Source organism: Camellia sinensis, chromosome 1 (assembly GCF_055761805.1).
Source record: "Camellia sinensis isolate YWXY chromosome 1, ASM5576180v1, whole genome shotgun sequence".
NCBI lineage: Eukaryota > Viridiplantae > Streptophyta > Magnoliopsida > Ericales > Theaceae > Camellia > Camellia sinensis.
The window spans coordinates 107843383-107863769 of NC_138961.1; the positions used below are offsets into that span (position 1 = coordinate 107843383).

Sequence of the window (20387 nt, forward strand, 5' to 3'; positions counted from 1 at the left end):
ATCATAAAACCTTCGGTACCTAAGGGAATAGTGAGAATTGGAGCTGTAGTCAGTCTTGTCTTCAACTCTTGAAAGGTTGTTTCTCTTTGATCTGTCCACTCAAATGGTTCCCCTTTCCGAGTCAATTGAGTCAATGGCACAATAATTTTTGAAAAGTCTCTAATGAACCCCTGATAATAACCTGCCAATCCCATAAAACTACGAACTTTTGATACATTAGTCAGGGTAGGCCAATTAATGATTGCTTCAATTTTATGAGGGTCCACAATATACAATCCTTATTAATGATATGCCCCAAAAATGCAATTTCATCAAGCCAAAATTCCCACTTTTTGAATTTCCCATACAACTGTTTTTCTCTAAGTGTTTGAAGAGTCATTCTCAAATGTTGTTCATGCTCATGCTTACTTTTGGAATAAATCAAGATGTCAGCAATGAATACAACAACAAAATCGTCTAGGAAGGGCTTGAAAATTCTGTTCATTAAATCCATAAATGCTGCGAGCACATTCGTAACTCCAAAAGGCATGACTAAAAACTAATAATGTCCATACCTGGTCCGGAAGGTGGTCTTTTCAATTTCTTCAGCCTTAACCTTCAGTTGATGATATCCCGATCTCAAGTCAATTTTCAAAAATATATGTGCCCCCTGCAACTAATCAAACATCTCATCAATACGCAACTGTGGAGAAGTGGTTTGGACATACTCTTCAGATCTTGGGAGACGCTAGTGATCCTCAGCTAGTCACTTGAAAAGATATAAACACTCCAGTCGGGGGTGCCGAAATTAGCACTCCGACGGACAAGTCAGTTCAGACACTCAAGATAGCTTGTTTACTAAGTTAAGTGAAGTGATTCGTACATACCTTTCTAAATCTGTGGTTCTTGTATTTATACTTGTTTTTTGGGCCTCGGGGCTTGAGCCTAGTTTTATCCCATTTCCCTTTTATTTGTTCAGAACTACTGATCTCCGGCTATTCGGCCTTCCTAACGTATTCGGCATCCTAGTCACGCAGTATGAAGCCGAATAATATCTGATTTCTGGAGTACGCACCTTCCGACTCTTCTATTTATTCGGCTCCCACAATTTCCCCCCAAGCACTTTATCAACGACAGTTGGTTGGAGTGCTTGGTTCCGAATTTCGAAAAGTCAAAGCCAAAATTTGGCGGTTGGCCTCATCCTCATGCGGATATCTAATAGCACCCCTTTTGGTTATCATGTCGACTTCCCGTCCCCTCGTACGTGTCTATTTATTGCGATTTAAAATTTTGACGTCCTTTCGAGTATGTATTTTATGACGCTCGTCACTGGATTGCCTTTTGAATCGTCCCTGCAACTCTCTTCTCTGATATCCTCTTCGTCCTTTGTAAGTTCTCTCCTTCCTTGCTTTGAAGACTCTTTCTGGTTTATTCCTTCCTTGGCATATTCTTATAAACTGTAGGGTATGGCAAAACATTTAAAAGACCTTCTCTCGTCAGATCGAATTGCTGGCTTTAAACACCATTTCTCCATTCCTGATGATGTCCATCTGTCATTTGTGGCAGACGGCACTCTTGATATGGAGAGGGAGGACAAAACCACGATTGTCTTTCCTCTTTTGTCAATCGCAGAGGGTGGAGTCCGTTTTGCCCTTCACCCGTTCCTTAGCGTTGTGCTTCACCATTGGGGTTTAATCCCTTCACAATTCAATGTGAATTTCTTTTGAATTATAATGGGGGTTATAGCGCTCAACCGTCGCCTTAGAATTAACCTTGGCATTCCAGCCATCCAGCATTGCTATGCCTTGGCTAAGTCTTCTGGTCGGCACAGGCGTTTCTTCCTTAGGGCCAAGGATATCGACCATCAGCTAATTACTATGCTTTCCAGTTCTGGGAAATGAGTTGATGATGTTATGGTCGTTGTCCAGGGTAACTGGGAATTTGGCGAAGGGGAGGATCACGTCAACCCTATTCCTAGACAGAGGGACGAGCCAGGTGGCCGATTGCCTTCTCGCTTTTATTATTTGTTCATTTTTGTTGTAAAGCCTCTTCTTTGAAATGTTACGGCTTGGCTTGTGCAGGGAACGATTTGAAGAAAGTCCTGTCTTCGACTGACGACGCCATTCTTTCAGATATCAAAATCGTGCTCAAGTATTTCGGCCGTCGAAGTCTTCAGAAACAAGGGAGGGCGGCCCATGTTCTGCTTCATTACGAGCTGACATATACGACCTTCTCGGCGGTAGAAAATATCCCGGTTCTGGAGGGTGAAGATTCTCTTATCGCTCTTATTTTGTCCAACTTCAAAAACTTGAGGCAGGTTGGTTTTGAAGGGTCTGATTCGGAGTGGGATGTAGCTAATGTTACCGAATCAGATCAGTACGAAACCGAGTCAGACGAGGTAGTAAATTCGACCGATCCTTCATCCACTTCGGGCTGGGGGGATCTTTCACTTGACGGTGTTTTTCACGGCTTAGAGGATCTTCTCGCCGCAGGCCCCGACGACATGGCTAGGTTAAGCCTGACAAAACTTGCCAGGAAGGCGAATGCGGAAAGGTTTGCCGCGCAGCGAAGAGCGGAGGCCCTTCCGTCTGAAGTACCACCCGCCACCGAATCTCAACTCTCCCTGCCTGTTAGCGAATCAGAGTCCTTGTGCGTTATTGAGGTGGAGACGGCAAAAAATCGGAATACCGAATCTACTTTGATCGTGCAGGCCGGTCAAGAAGTTGAGGAAGAGGCAGAGATATGCCATACCGAGTTTGAGGCCGGCTCAGGAGAACAAGGTAGCAAACGTCCTCGATTAGAGGGATCGAATGTGATCGTTCCTTTTGTCATTCAGCCGATGATAAAAAAAACATGCCGGTTTCTTCTGATGCTTCGGCACTTAAAGATCCAGAAGTCGCATTCAGCTTGGCTATGTCCGTGTCGTTGCCGTCTGACAGGGAGGCTTTCCGGGTGGAACCAGATCTAAATGCGACAGCACTAGCCGCCTAATCGGCACTTTTGGTACATATTTGGACTTTGCTTCACTTAATCCAAATATTGTTGAAATTATGGTTTTAAATTCTTGTTTTGCAGACCGTCGGAAGGATAGCCGATATGGGCCGTCGCCATCACGACGCCGTCAAACAGATTGGTCATTTACGAAAGAAAGTTGCGGGCCAGAGGAGAAGGGCCAAGGTCGAAGCTTTGAGGGCGAACAGGGAAGCCTTAAGGGCCGAGGCCGAGGTGGAGAGGGCTCGTAGAGCGGATCAATTGAGATCGGATGCCGAGAAGGAGGTGGGCGCAAGCGAAGATACGCTCAAATTGGCCCAGAAGGCGGTCTCCAAACTGGAGGCTGTGTTGGCTGAAATGAAGGTGGCGAAGGAAACAGCCGACTCGGAGGCTTCCAAAGTATTCGAGGCCGGGAAAAATGCTGGACTCGCCAAGTATTTCCCAAGTTTGAAAATTGGGGATTCAAACATGGCTGGCACAAAGCCCTTGCTGCTGCTAAAGTTTCATTGATTATGCCAATACCATATGAGCAAGTGGATGTTGAGCCATTGGAGTCTGATTCCGATGACCAATCTGGGCGACTGACTTAGTTTTTAGGATGTCGAATATATTTTTACAGCTTTTAATTTGGTATTTTTCATGTGTTGCTACAGTCATAGTTTTTGCTAGGCATTTTCATGCAGGCTTGTAGCTTTTTGTTTAGTAATTTGCGTATATAAAATTTCATGAGTTGTGCTCAATTTGCTAAGGAAAATGTTGTTGATGAATGATATTGCTTTCTGTTATGGTTAGATCGGTTGCTTAGCTTAGGTATTCGGCCGAGAATCGAGCCTGATGCGACGCCACGACCGTTGAGTTTTGCAGTTTTTGTGAGGAATAGACCAATGACGGAGGCAGATTCTATCATCAAAGACCCAGGTGTGGCAGTCGAGTTCGCTTGACAGATCTTCCCACCGGAAGTCCAACAATCGATGGTCAGACGTCAAGATTTAGAGGTATTTCGAGATGGCATACATGGGGCCGCGAAAGGACTATATACTACTTACGAAGTCAGCATGCGTCTGCGGAAAGCGCAACGTGAGAGTGAGAAAAAGGACGAAAGGAATCGTAATTTGGAGATTCGCGCGGAAAACGCTGAGTGTGAGCTTCGGGAGCTGAAGAATGTTCAAATGAGCGCGTCGGTGGCGGCCAGTCAATCTAAATTGGTCATTGAGGAGAGAGAGACCCAACGGACCTCGGGTTATGAAAAGGGTTTTAAGGTGGCCTGAAGGTCGGGATAGAGAAGACCAAACGAGATTTTGCCGAGGAGGTATGCCGATGTGAAAATCGTGGATTCAAGCACGGCTGGATCAATGCCCTTCAAACCGAGAAAGCTCTCGAAGCCGTGGGCATTGATTCGGCTTTGCCCCTGTATCATCGTCACTACTTACCCTATTCTGATTTCGAAATTGAGAAGAGCGACGATGAGGGTCCCGAATAAATAGACTTTGGAACGCGAGAACAGACTTCGCGCCGAACAAATAGAATTTCTTTTATTTTCAACGTTCGTATTTGGTCTTGAAATGTTATGTGCTTAATTAAACGTATTATTTCAAATTACTGGCAAGTTTTGTGTTGCGTGGTGCAAATGTTTAAACATGCATTGACCGACTCGAATTAAGAACAATTCTCAGTGAATATTTATTCGGCCAGTGAAGTGGTTCGAAAGCATCTCGCACAAAGGCTCTGAATCCGGAGACTATTTTGGCCAATCGTGATATCTATGAAGGGCGCTCCAAATTTGGAATCTTAATCGGCCTTAAGAGGCTTAATCGGCCCTAAAATGTCATGCGCCAAAAGGGGCTCCGAATCTGAAGACTTTAATTTGGCCAATCGTGATATCCACGAAGGGCGCTTCGAATCCGGACACTTAATCGGCCCTAAGGTGTCATGCACCAAAAGGGGCTCCGAATCCGGAGACTTTAATTGGGCCAATCGTGATATCCACGAAGGGCACTCCAAATCCGGAGACTTAATCGGCCCTAAGGTGTCATGCACCAAAAGGGGCTCCGAATCCGGAGACTTAATCGGCCCTAAGGTGTCATGCACCAAAAGGGGCTCCGAATCCAGAGACTTTAATTTGGCCAATCGTGATATCCACGAAGGGCGCTCCGAATCCGGAGACTTAATCGGCCCTAAGGTGTCATGCACCAAAAGGGGCTCTGAATCCGGAGACTTTATTTTGGCCAATTGTGATATCCACGAAGGGCCCTCCGAATCCGGAGACTCAATCGGCCCTAAGGTGTCATGCACCAAAAGGGGCTCCGAATCCGAAGACTCTAATTTGGCCAATCGTGATACCCACGAAGGGCGCTCCGAATCCGTAGACTTTATTTTGGCCTTAGAAGGCTTAATCGGCCCTTAAAGGCTTGGGGGCGAGCTTGAGAAAACGAGAAGCTTTGTATTGCAACAGTGGACTATGTACAAGTATCAAGCCCACAAGTCAGGTCAATGATAGAATTTACGTAAATGTGTTGAATTCCAAGGCTGTGGCAGGCTTCTTCCTGACATGTCTGAGAGCCGATATGCCCCTGTTCCTGCGATGGATTTTATCTGATAGGGGCCGTCCCAGTTTGGACCCAATTTTCCATCGGTCGGTCTCCAGTCGGCTGGATGTACCTTCTTTAGGACCAACTCTCCTGGCGTGTATCGGTGCAACTGAACTCGTTGATTATACGACTTGGTGAGCTGCTGCTGATACCGTGCCATGGATGCCAGGGCGCGGTCTCTTCGTTCTTCGATTAGAATCAGATCCAGGGCAAGCATCATGTCGTTTCGGCCCATATCAAAAACTTGCAATTTCAAAGTTGGGAGGCCGATTTCCAAGGGTAAGATTTCCTAGGTTCCAAAGTATAGAGCAAATGGCGTTTCTCCAGTGGATCTCCTCAACGTAGTACGATGAGCCCACAATACACTTGGAAATTCTTCGACCCATTTACCTTTAGCTTTTTCTAGCCTCTTTTAGATGCCGTCCAAGATGGATTTGTTAGAGGCTTCGGCTTGACCATTGCTTTGGGGGTAGGCCGGTGTAGAGAAGTAAGGCCGAATGCCATATTTGCTGCATAACTCTCGATATACGCCACAATCGAACCGGGTGCCATTTTCTGAAATGAGAGCTCTCGGAATGCCAAATCGTGTTATGATGTTTCTCCATACAAAGCATTTAATGTCGGCATCTCGTATATGTGTTAAAGCCTCCGCTTCGACCCATTTTGTGAAGTAATCTGTTACGACGATTAAGAATCGCTTGTTCCCTGGGGCCCTCGGCAATGGTCCTACGATATCAAGTCCCCACTGAGCAAACGGCCAGGGGCTGGTGATAGAGTTTAACCCTTCGGCAGGCAGATAGGTTAATGGGGAGGACTTTTGGCATTGTTCTCATTTTTTTACATAACTCTCCGCGTCAGCTCTCATTGTCGGCCAATAATACCCCTGTGTTATAGCTCGATGGGCCAGGGAGCGTCCGCCAGAATGGGCACCACAACTGCCCTCATGTATCTCTATCAGAAACTCCTCCACTTTGTCGGGGTGCACGCATTCCAAATATGGACCAAAGAGGGACTTTTTATAAAGCCCTCCTTGCGGATCCAGATAGTATCGCAGGGCTTTATTTCGCAGCTTGTGTGCTTCTTTTTTGTCCTGTGGGAGTTGTTCAGAAGAAAGGAATGCAACAATGGGGTCCATCCAGCTTGATGCGGATTCTATAATGTTGACATGGATTTCCTCTGAACGGCCAATACTCGGTTCCGAGATGAAACCTACTTCGATGGTCCGTTTAATCTCAGAATTGATGGCGGAGGCTAGGCACGCCAAGGCATCCGCGTGTGTATTCTGGTCGCGTGTTATTTGGTTCAGTTCGTGATGGTCAAATTTTGCCAGCAAGGAATTGGCCGTTTTCATGTAGGCCGCCATACGGTCGTTTCTTGCTGTGTACTCCTCCTTTAGCTAACTGATTACCAATTTTGAATCACAAAACACAAGCAGATGCCGAGCGCCGAGAAGGTGCGCATTCCGCAGACCAGCTAAAAGGGCTTCGTATTCGGCTTCGTTATTTGATGCGTCGAAGCCAAGCTTGACGGCCTGCTCAATTACGGCGCCGTCTGGAGACATAATTACAACTCCGGCACCGCTACCTCTTTGGTTAGACGATCCATCACAGTATAATTTCCAAATATCCCCGACATAAATTCTCCAGTTCGGCTTTGGTCGAACTTCAGCCTTTGGTCGAACATCGTTAGGTTTGAGGTTGGCAAGCTCGCCGGTGAATTCAACAACAAAGTCAGGCAACACCTACCCCTTGATTGCATTTTTAGGTAAAAACTGAATGTCGTATTGGCCGAGTTCAAGAGCCCATTTTGAAACACGTCCTGATGCTTCTGCACTCCGTAGTACTGATCGGAGGGGATAATCTGTTACCACCCCAATGCTATGTCCCTGGAAGTAATGCATCAGTTTTCTTGCCGCCATGACTCGGGCTCAGATTAGTTTTTCCAGTGGAAGGTAGTGTGTTTCGGCGTCAACCATTACCTTGCTTACATAATACACTGGTTGTTGCTCCCCCTCCTCCTCTTTTAGCAGTACGGCGCTGACGGCCCTATTGGAAATTGCCAGATATAGAATGAGCAGGTCACCAGCGGCGGGTGTTGTCAAGAGAGGTACTGAGCGGAGGTAGGTCTTGAGTCCATTGAAAGATGTTTCGCATTCGGCGGACCATTCAAAAGTCTTACCCTGCCGTAGTGTCTAAAAGAATTGTCGGCAGCGATCTGTAGACCGACTGATGAACCTGTTATGTGCAGCAGCCATCCCCATCAACTTTTGGACTTCTTTTACTGAACAGGGGGAGCCGAGTTCCAAGATTGCTGTGACTTGCCACGGGTTGGCTTCGATTCCTCGGTGATTGACGATGTAACTCAGGAATTTGCCAGAGTCGATTCCGAACGCACACTTGGAAGCGTTTAGTTTCATTCTGTATTTGTGTAAGATGTTGAATGTCTTTTCTAGATCGGCTATATGATTCGGTTCTTCTTTGGACTTGACCACCATATCGTCAATGTATGCTTCCATAGTGTGGCCGAGTTACTCTTTAAACATGGCGGTGACTAGCCTTTGGTAGGTTGCCCCTGTATTCTTCAGCCCAAAAGGCATAACTTTGTAGCAGTAGGTTCCTCTTGGGGTGAGGAATGCAGTTTTGTCCTGGTTATCTGGATGCATGGCAATTTGATGGTAGCCTCTGTAAGCATCGAGGAAGCTCATGCGTTGATGGCGTGCCGTTGCATTGACAAGCTGGTCGATTCTGGGTAGAGGAAAATAGTCTTTGGGGCAAGCTTTGTTCAGATCCGTGAAATCGACACACACTCGCCAAGTCCCATTTTTCTTCTTCACCATCACTGTATTGGACATGCAAAAGGGGAATTCTTTGAAAACAACCTCAAATTGTGATGGAATGAGCATGCATGCATGATATGGTCTTCCTACCAACTCATTAGCTCAAGACTTGCTTAATTCAACTTAATCCTCTAAAATTCTCTACATTAACAACTTCCATGCAAGGATTAGGAACCAATTACTCACCTAAGGATGACAATTGAGTTCAAGCTTATTATATCTTTGAGCTTCCAATTCAATCTCTTCTAGGTTGCTAGCAACACACACACACACTCTCTCTCTCTCTCTCTTGAATTCATTCTCTTTCCCTAAGCTCTCACTTTCCCTCCCGTTTGGAGCTTTAGGAGTATGAATTGATGGGGCAAAAATGAACTAATGTGGTTAAATTAGCCTTATATAGGCTCAGTTAATGACAGTTATTTAGTTGGGGGTTAAAGACAACTAATTGGAGTTAATTTATTCCAATTATTTGGTTCCGAATTGAATTTCAATTCAACTTACAACAATGTTTTAAAAATTCCAACTAACAAATATACGAAGTCAATTTCGCGATCGGATGTCGATAAGGCCTTCAATTCGCAACACAAAACAAAAATAGATACAGATATTCCTACGATAAATAGATAGAAACTCATATAGCACATAACGCATGCAATTAACTCAGGATTTTATCTTATTTACTTATTTGACATAATTAATCATGGTTAATCAGCTAATCACAGGTCAGGGTTGTTACAGTCTTTTCCTCTTAAAGAATTTGGTCCTCCAAACTCGAATTACCTTCATTTTAAAAGAATATTGGATCAAAAGGAAACAATTCAGGGTATCTCCTCATCATATCTTCCTCTGTTTCCCAAGTTGCATAGGTCTCTCCGTGGTTTTGCCAATCAAATTTTACCAACGGTATTTCCTTGTTCCTTAGCTTTTTAATTCGGCAGTTCACAATCAATATTGGTCTTCCTTCATACATGTAGTAATCCTTTAAAAATACATGTGTCGGCTCAATAAGATGGTGCGGATCTCGTAAGTAATCCCGTAGCATTGAGACATGAAAGACATTATGCATATGTTCCATAACTGGCGGTAAGGATAGCTGATACGTCACCGGGTTGATTTTCTCTAGAATCTCATATAGTCCAACTTGCCTTTCACCCTAAACCAGGTCTGGCCTTTCATTGGAGTCACTTTTATGAACACATGATCCCTAACTTTGTATTCTCTATCTCGCATTCGGACATCTGCATAACTCTTTTGGCGGCTTTGTGCAGTTTTCAATCTCTGTTGAATCAATTTCACGTTTTCAGTGGTTTCCTGCACAAGTTATGGGCCCAACAAGGGTCTATCACCTACCTTAGCCTAACAGATCAGTGAATGGAATTTTTTACCATACAAAGCTTCATACAGAGCCATCCTAATACTTGAATGATAGCTGTTGTTACACACAAATTCAGCCAACAATTGATAGGTCTCCCAATTGCCTGGAAAATTGAGAGCACACATTCTGAGCATATCTTCCAAGGTTTATATCGTTCTTTGTGATTGGCCATCTGTCTATAGGTGATAAGCACTACTTAGTCTTACTTCAGTTCCCAAAGCTTGCTGTAGGCTCTGCCAGAATCTTGAAGTAAACTTGGGATCTCTGCTAGACTCAATAGATATTGGCATGCCGTGTAAACTCACAATCTCATTCACATAAATGTTAGCTAATTTGTCCACATTATAAAAACGTTTTAACAGACAGAAAATGAGCAGATTTAGTCAGACAGTCAACTATGACCCAAATAGAATCCATACCTCGAGAAAAGTGAGGCAATCCCACAATGATGTCCATGGTAATATGCTCTCATTTCCATTCTGGTATTGGGAGTGGCTTGTAACAAACCAGCGGGTTGTTGATGTTCGACTTTAACTTGTTGGCAATGTAGATATCTTGCCACAAAATCTGCAATACACTTTTTCATTCCAGGCCACCAGAAATTTTGTTTCAAGTCATGACACATCTTTGTATTCCCCGAATGCATGGCAAATTTGGAGTTATGGGCTTCAGTCATAATGCGTTTCCTCAAGTCAAAACAGTCTGGCACACAAAGGCGATCCTTAAATTTCAATACATTGTTCTCAAGTACAAACCCGAGCCTTGGTTTTGAGTCAAATTCATCCACAATCTTCTTCAAGAATTCATCTCGCAGTTGTTTCTCTCTAATTTCTTTAATGACTGCAGGCTGGGCAGATATAGTAGCTAAGATTCCACCTTGTTCACGCAATACAACTTCAACCCCATTCTTCTCTAAGTCACATAGCAATTCTTTATGACCAGTGAGCAAACATGACAAATTCTCCATTAACTTTCGGCTCAAAGCATCTACCACTGTATTAGCTTTTCCTGGATGGTACAAAATCTACAAATCATAGTCTTTGCTCATTTGTAACCATTTTCTCTGTCTCATGTTCAGTTCTTTTTGGGTGAAGAAATAATTTAAGCTTTTATGGTCAGTATACACTTCACAAGTTACTCCATATAGATAATAGTGCCAAATTTTCAAAGCAAACACCACAGCTGCCAGTTCAAGATCATGAGTCGGGTAATTCTTTTCATGAGGACGAAGTTACCGAGAGGCGTAAGCAATTACCTTCCCATTTTGCATCAATACACAACCTAAACCTTTGTAGGAGGCATCACTGTAAATCTAAAACCCATCAGTTCCGTTAGACAAAGTCAGAATTGGTGCCATTACCAGTCTAGTTTTCAATTCTTGGAAGGCTGACTCCCATTGATCATTCCAATCAGATGGTACATTTTTCTGTGTCAACTATATCAATAGCATGGAAAGTTTTGAGAAATCTTTCACAAATCTTCTATAATAAACAGCAAGCACCATAAAACTTCTAACTTCTGACACATTGGTTGGTCTTGGCCAGTCGACAATCGCTTCAATTTTCTGTAGGTCTACTGATATACCATCCTTGTTGATCACATGTCCTAAAAATATTACACTGTCAAGCCAGAATTCACATTTGGACAATTTGGCATATAACTTCTTTTCTCTCAAAATCTATAAAGCAGTTCTCAAATGACTCTCATGCTCTTCCCTGCTTTTGGAGTAAATTAGAATATCATCAATAAACACAGCTATAAACTCATCTCGAAATTGTTTAAAAACCCTATTCATCAGGTCCAAAAAGGTTGCGGGTGCATTTGTTACCCTAAATGGCATGACTAAAAATTCGTAGTGCCCGTATCTAGTTCTGAATGTTGTTTTCTCCGCATCTTCTACCTTGACCTTTAACTGGTGATACCCAGATCTAAGATCTATCTTAGAGAACACCTGTGCTCCCTGTAGTTGGTCAAATAGGTCATCTATTCGGGGTAAAGGGTATTTATTCTTCACGGTTACCTTGTTCAATTCACAGTAGTCAATACACAGTCTCAAAAACCTGTCTTTCTTTTTAACAAACAGTACTGGAGATCCCCAAGGAGAGGTGCTCAGACGGATAAATTTCTTGTCTATGAGTTCTTGGAGTTGAATTTTCAACTCTTTCAGTTCAGAAGTTGACATTCTATAAAGGTATTAGAAATTGGTTGCGTCCCGGGTACTACATCAATGGTGAATTCAACTTTCTTATCAGTTAACTCCCCAGGTAGGTCATTAGGAAACACATCAAGAAAATTCACAGATGTAGACTCGACTTTCTTCGCGCGGCCCCCTTTCGGAGAGGTGCGAATTGGTCCTACTACAGTTCGGACTCCTGTCACGGTTCTAAATCTAATCTCACAAAGTGCAATGTGAGACTGATAAACACCAAAGAGTCCAAATCCGGTAAATCATTTTGGATTTATTTTGAATCAAAAAGTGCCAAACATGGACTGCTTTACCAGATTACTGAGTCGCCACCTAAATATTTTGTTTTTGGGAAATTTAGGAAACCTTGACTCGTGCCAAAGGCCACGTGTCCGTCATCACCAAAGTTGCCTCGGCTCAGGAACTTGGGTACGAGAGGGGAAGGACCTGAAATGAGCACCCCCGCTCACCCGATCAAAGATCGGCCTCTACAAACCATGATATGTTATTTTATAAACACATGTGTTTTAATTCCGGTTATTAGCTAACTTACTATGTGATGTGCACAACATACACATATCGACTAAAATCGCAAGAATTGGAACAAAACAACTCATGTTTGTTTTTCGAAAATGGTTTGAAAGTGCCACCCTCAAGTGGGCTAAAACACAGATTCGCCATCAAACATGATGGGCTTGAAACATGATTTTGCCACTTCGCAAAGTGGGCTTAAAACTCATATTTGATGAATTGTCCCAATTCAAACAATAAAGCCTTCATCCACAGGCATTCATGCAGTTAATCACATAACCAAATAGCCTCAAGGCAAGCATGCTATCATGGCAACACTCACACTCATGCATGTATGCTAAAGCGTAAAGACTTACAGTGTGCTCCAAGCCAAAACAAAAGCTAGTTAGAAATATGCATGATCCTAACTATACAAGATACCTAATGCAACACATGCAAAATGCAACTAATAGGCTCGACCACCTAAGATGGCATATGAATGCAACACTTGATACATGTATTTAAAGAAGTATTGAGATACGATGCAGTTTGAATGATGCGCCCAGCCCCGGTGCATGCAAGATAAATGAATGATGCAGACATGCAAGCATAAGGTATGCTAATCAAAATATGCCCCTAAACTAACCATTGAAAGCGGTTAAGTAAAAGGGAGAAAGAAGTGGGGTTAGAAGACATGCACACACGCACACACACTTATTGCAACATTATGCCCTCGCGAAGGAGGGTCCGAATGAATAAGCTAACTAGCTACACTAACCTAAGCTACTTATTACAAACCAACTAATTAGCTATTCTAGCTAATTATTACAAAACGAATTGAAATTAAATAACTAGCTGCACAAACTAATTAAGAACAATACTTGAATCAAATAATTAGCTACAACTAACTAATTAAAGCAACTAAAGTGGCCTCACGGGCAAGGGGGATATGCATGCTCGGATGGCGTTATCCTGGAAATCCATTTCCTTGCCGTCGGTTGTCTCTATTTGCACTCGCCTCTATTTTCTGAACATTATACCAACTTCAAACTGCCTTTGCCTCAAAGTAGAAACATTTTTGCACCAAAAATGGACTGGTGGCCGGTCGGCCACCAAAAGTGGCTGCTGACCACTTCAACTGGCCGGTCGGCTAGTGCATGTGGCCGGTCGGCTACTGCTACTGGCTGGTCGGCAACCTCCTTTCCCAAAATGTTGTTTTTGCTACAATAGAGAACAACAAAGCCAAGGCAATGTATTTGCAAGGAAATGTTTGTACCGCCACTCTCCTTATCAGGTCTCAAGCTCAAAGGAGAGTGGCACTCGGCTCTCAAGCCACCAACCAAGCATCTCAATGTATGATGGCCCGAAAATCGAGCTTGTACAAGCTTAGTGAATGCACCAACAATACACCAAGAGCATCCACCCTATCATGCATGATCAAGGGTGTTGGCGACGAAGAAATGTGACACGTTTAATCACTTTGAGTATGAAACGTGTCGCATTTTTCGTGTTTGGATTAACGTCCAATCCAAAAACATGCAATGCAACGCACATGCTTATCTTGTTCATCTTTTACTTGGTCCATTTCTTGTTTACACATTTTACATTACCAAGCCATTCATTAATCAGTTAAGTCCAAGTGATTGTCCTCTAATGGAGAGGGGTCAACCGAAGAAGGGTTTAAAACATGAGAGAGATCATACCTTTGATTAGGAGGAACCCTAAAAAGAGGGTTAAAGCCATTTGTGCACAAACTCATGCTTAAACACAATCTTAAGGCCAACAAACCCTCAAAGCGAAAGGAAAAGTGAAGAAATGAGAGAGGTGACAGATATTCAATGCTAAAATGGCATGCTCAAGACACTAAATCATGTAATCAACATATGCACAACATGTTCCAAAGTTAAAGGCATCAAAGCTAGTGAAGTGTATTACACTAGAAGCATTCAATATCAAGCTCAAATGATCAAACCAGTTATGGACAGACCTAAAACATGCCAAATCAGTGGCCTAAGCATATTGAAATTAAGGCACAAAAGAGTAGAAGATCATGTGCACATGTTGGCTTGCAAGCAAGGTATAAGGCACAACTCTCAAAAGCATTTAAAGAGTGATGTATGTGATAGCTTGACAGAGGAATATGCTCTGAAATCACATGCTAAATGATGCCATATCATGCAAATAACTCAAATAAAGCATGCTAAGGGCCTTAAAACACAAGGCTAGTAAAGGCCATTTATACTAGAGCTATACAAAGCGGAGCACATGTGACCAAGACCAACCAAAATAGAGTTACAGCATGCTAAAACATTAGCAAAAAAATGCTGAAATGGAGTTAACACAAGCTAGAATGATAGGCTAAATCATCAAGCACACAAGGCTAGTGAGCAAGATTGCACTACAAGTGTAAGAAGCAAACAAGAGGTGCTCCAACCAGCCAAAAATAGAGTTATAACATGTAAAATAAGGCCAAAAACATGCTTGAACTAGGCTACAAAAACGGAGAAAAGCATGCTCAAATACTAGGCCATCTACACATGCAAACAATACATGGGGAGGGGGGTCCACCCCCTCCTATTTAGGACCTCAAAACCAAGTTTTTGCCACTGAAAATCCCCTGGATTTCAGTGGTTAAAAGGCCAAAAAGAAGTTATTTGAAAAGCTTTAAAAGATGGCACAATTCTTAGCAAATAAGCAATAAAAGAGGGTGGACCACCCCTAACTCGAAAAGGGCCTCAAACTATCATTTTTAAAACTTAAAAATAGAGGTTTTTGTAGTTGAGAACTTGGCCAAAAACAGCATGCAAAGGTGGCCAAACCAATGTACAAAAATAAGCTTAAAAGGGGTAAATCCTTACCCTTGAAGCACAACAACCTTTTTTCCTTAAAAGGGGTAAATCCTTACCCTTGAAAGCACATAGGGAGGATATTGGACATCTTTCGGCCACCCTAAGACCCTATCGGCCACTTTCCCTTTCTGTCGGCCACCTAAGTGGCCGGTCGGCCAGTTGTGGTACTTTCGGGTCAGTTTGGTCTTTTTACGTTTGGATCTTTAAAAACACACGTCCAAATCACTTTTGCTCACACACATTGTGCCGAAACTTCTTCTCCATGCTTCCTAGACACTTTTCTTCCTCAGATCCGTGCCCCACACGCGTTTTCCAACACCCTTCGCGAAGTTGATTCGCGAAAACCTTTTGATTTCCTTCACTTTGAACCGAACAAAACTTGTTTTCGGAGCTTTTTTCTCCATTGTCACCATTTGAGGTGTGTTTTTCACAAGTTTGTCTTGAGTTTGGTGCCTTTTCCCGGGCTTTGACTTTCTTTGACTCTTTCTCTTCCCGAGAGTTGACTTTTGTTGGCTTTTGGCATTTTTTGCCCATTTTGATCATTTTTGTCTGTCTTCCACCCTCTTCACAGATGGCAGATGACGCTCCCCATGACGGGGGTTCTCCGGGGATAGAGGGGGAGCCCGATATCATACCATTGCCGCCCTGGATTCGGCCTTTTAACCCAACGATGTACCATCCTAAGGCACACGTACTACCGCCTAGCACAGTTAGCCACTTTACCGGATTTGCACGGCGTGCACCCACAGATCTTCTACTACAGGAGGCAGAGTCTCACCTGTCTCACGACGCGCCTGAGGTACATACTGCACTCTTTACATTTTTTGTGATGTACTTTATATTTCTTGTATAGCTCACGCCTTTGCACTGTATTCCATCTGTTTGTTGGATATACGTACATACTATATTACTGCTCATCCCGAACACATCTCACACACTGCATTTTTGCTCATTCTAAACACATTCACACAATGCATTTCTGCTCATTCTGAATACATTCACAGATTGCGTTTCTGCTCATTCTGAACACATTCATACACTGCGTTTTTGCTCATTCTGAACACATTCACACACTATGTTTCTGCTCATTCTGATCACATTCACACACTGCGTTTCTACTCATTCTGCAGGTAGACTCCCACTTCACCCGGGGATACGGGTCGACTGGAGTGAAGGAGTGATATATGGATCTCCCTGATGGTGTCCGACACATCATTGACGAGGCGGGATTTGGCCAATTCTGCATGGGGCTTCCGCATCTCATGGTGAGCAGGATCTTTCTAGGCGCACTGGTAAAGAAATGGCGGGACACCACCAACTCCTTCCATGCTGACAAGCCTCAAGGTGGGAGATCGGCTGATCCCATACGATCCCGACATGGGTGAGTGGGAGGCTGCTTGGACTCATCTACTGGGAGCACACCCACCCACCTTCCTATCGGGCACAGTTAGATATACTTGGTTCTCAGACCACTTCAGAGGGACTGAGCCAACGACGATTGAGGCTACAAAGCAGTACGCGCGAGGATTCTTGATGTTTCTCTTCGGCACTACATTGTTCGCTGACATGGCGAACACCATCGGGCTGTATCTTCTGAGTGCCTTAGTCGACCTATCCCAGGTTCGGCACTATGATTAGGGTGGTGCTGGCCTCGCTACCCTTTATTGTTATATGAGTTCGACCTCCCGCATGAGCGAGAACATACTGGGCAGCTATTGGAGAGCCTGGGAGGTATGCTTTACTTTTCAATTTTACAATTTTTGCCATGCTTTCTGCTTTGCACTTTCTGTAGACTGCACACTCTACACACACCACACATACTACATTATGTATTTTGCATTTTATGCGTATTCTGTATTCTCACTGCTACTGTCTTCTTTTTCACGGCTGTGGGTATACCTATTTCCTAGCGCTTGCTCCTGAGCCGGAGGTCGAGACGCCTCTCGAGGTACCATACTCGCACATATATGATGGCCGGTGTCAGCCGAGGGTCCAAGAGACCCTCCCATATCTTCGTCAGTATTTTGACACCGTGAGGGTGACCGAGGTAATTCAAAACTCATAGTTTTTCTTACTTTTCAACTTCAATTTATTTTGCATATCTAATGGCGACTAAATAGTTCATGCACTTGTTGTCTGCAGATCACATGGCAGCCTTGGGTGGCGATGCCAGGGTTTGCCCGATTTTATTTTGTCGGTGCTTGGGGTGCTTCCCGATATCGGATCCTGTTTGTGGGACCAGTAGGCCGAGCCTGGTTCTTAGGCGAGCGCTTCATGCGACAAACTTTTGGCCTGCCACTACAGTTAGTTCCCTTACCACCCCTGCCTTCCATGCGCACTACAGAAAGTATCTCCCCTCAGGAGATGACTGATGTCATGCGAGGGGCAGATGTAGACCGGTTTATTTGGGAGGGGGACTACATGACTTATCTTCAGACATACCTAATGCCTCCTCTGATAGGTGTTCGCGTTCCCACGGGGAGGACAACTGATATTGCTTCATCGAGTAGGGCTCAGGCAGCACATATCCCCTCGATGAGCAGGGCTCGGGTAGCAGATGCTCCTTCGTCGAGCGGAGCCCAGGCAGCAGACGCTCCTTCGACAAGGAGGGCCCAGGCACCGAGGGGTAGAGCTACAGAGATACCTCCCTCCAGGCAGAGTGTTGGATGGCCTGATCCCCCAACTGAGCTGACCAATTGGCGGCTTTTTAGAGTGCCTTATCAGATTCCGCTTGAGCCCCCATTGCCTGATCACCGATATGTCAGGACACCCGACGCACCACCAGTATAGTTTACAGCTTTCATTCATTTCAGTTTCACTCAGATCCTTATTCATTCATACACTCATGATCTCAACTTGCATTTTCAGCCCTCCATAGAGTATGTCGAGGGGTTACTCCAGGTTATAGCCTCATTTAAGGGCATGATCATGAGGAGAGAGATGATGCTGACCTCCCACGGGATTCTGGTAATTTTTCAGCTTTCTTGCATTTACCATACTTCTGCTGATATACTAAAGCTGACACCTCATTGTACTGATACGCTGCTTGTATAGAGCACATATGACACATTGCATTCACATATTGTATCTGATTTCTACATGTACTCGCTCTACACAACATACTTACATCTAATACATATACTGTAGCTGATGTATTCACACTGCCTTTTTAGGTCACACCCCTCCAGACAAGACCATCAGAGCCTTCTCCAGCAGCAGGGAGAGAGATTCCAGAACACAGCTGAGGAAGACGTCGAGAGCATATCATGCACGACGATGATGACGAGACCAGTGAGGACGAGGAGCCAGCGAGTCCTCAGTCAGAGTCATCTGAGGGTGGAGGCGACGAGGGCACCGACTCTAGTTCTGAGGGTGGTGACGATGCTGAGGAGGGCTCCGAGGATGGGAGCGGAGGCAGCTCTGGTCCTGGCTTCGACTCAGATTCAGACAGTGGCACCGACGGTGATGGCTCTGAGTCTACACAGCCGAGGAAGATGACGAAGAGAGCCTCTCGATCCTGAGACGGGTGGCACCGATCCAGATGTTTTTGCTTTGTTTTTCTTTTTGCTAGTAGTATTAGCACATTGTACAGCCTTAGGCAGTTTTATTTTCTTTAAAACTTGTACTCTTTGTAAAAAAAGAAACCATGATTGAAATGAAAGCAACTTTTGTTCAAAAAAGTGTTACATTTATATTTTGTGCATCCCATCGCACCATTTTACACAAAAATGAGATTAATGAAAATTGAACATTTGTGTATTGCAACAGCCAGGTAATGAACTGACACAACCTAACAAAACAAACAAAATAAGACAACCTAAAAAACAATTTGATAAACAAAACAACAACAACAACTCGATAAACAAATTACAACAAACTCGATAAGCAAATTGCAACAACTCGATAAACAAAAACAAATACAACTGTTAAACAAAACAACAGGACGCATCCGAAGTAGAGCCAAACTCAGGTTCTCAGCACACTGGAAGACTAAAGGGTCTCTGTTGGAGACAAGAAGTGGCTGTCGGCCACTTAGGATCACTGTCGGCCACCTGAAGTGGCCGGTCGGCCAGTAAAGGGGTGGCCGGTCGGCCAGTAAAGGTGGCCTGTCGGCTACTTGAACTGGCCGGTCAGCCAAAAATTTTGAGAATCTCCAGATTGCTGCCACTTGTTCTCTACTCAGTGTCTTATTTTCTACAAAAGCTCCAGCTTCGTGGTTTCTTCATTCCAGCTCTATTTTTGCCCCAAATGAAGCCATTCTTTGCTGGAAAACTCTCGACTTGGATTGCGAACTTGAATGGCTTGGAAAAGTTGAATTTTTGAGGTTTCAAGAGAAGCGCACTATTCCTGCTAAGCCGTACTCCACTGTATTTTCCATTCCTCCATGTCGCAGCTAGATGTTGGAATTCGGTCACACATGTTTTTAGCTTTGGCGGATAAGAGCTATGCCCCACAATCGAAGAATTTCAAGCTTTGATTGAGTCCCAGCATGACGAAGAAATCTTGCCCCAGTCTCGTTTTGGCCACATCCAAGCTTTAGGAAGGATGTGCGGGCTCACTTTATAGGATGCCCGATCCTTGGTTCACAACGAGGAGTTAGACATCCCCAGCTTGATTCATCGATTTTCTGACGCCCGTGACCGCTGCAATCACTTTTGGCAAAGTTTTCGGTAACATGGCCTCTGCTTGTGTATGTTGGCCTATTTTCTGCTTGCCCCTAGCTTTAGAGGGTCTAGCATATGCTTGATTAAAGTTGCCCAAGGCTTGAAAGAGGGCAAAAGTTGCATTGGCATGACACTAGCCAAAACTTTGATGGGTTTGGATGCTTTCTACAGTCGGGAGACAACCAAGTTTGCAGGAAGCCCGCTACTGCTGCAGGTAATGTTTGCCACCCGTCTTACATGTGTTTCTCACATCACTCGGCCCTCAGGCTCTATTTTTCTCTCAAAACCCTTTCTCACTTTTCTCTCCACGTGCACCTATCTATTCTTTAATCTCTCCTATTTTTCATCGCTCCCCAAGTATGGCTGATGGATAGGTTGAAAGTAGTGGACTGTTGCCCAGCATATTTAGC

At 44.1% G+C, this 20387-nt stretch overlaps 1 protein-coding gene across 1 annotated transcript; it reads right to left on the reverse strand.

Annotated features, from left to right (window-relative positions):
• Positions 1-9181: 9181 nt before the first annotated feature.
• On the reverse strand, positions 9182-10736 carry LOC145813841 (uncharacterized). Its single transcript, XM_082909992.1, has 4 exons — positions 10214-10736; positions 9976-10097; positions 9813-9872; positions 9182-9547 (listed from the first exon to the last, which is right to left on the reverse strand). Exons 1-4 carry the CDS (start codon positions 10734-10736, stop codon positions 9182-9184), a joined length of 1071 nt encoding a protein of 356 aa, XP_082766118.1.
• Positions 10737-20387: the final 9651 nt, after the last annotated feature.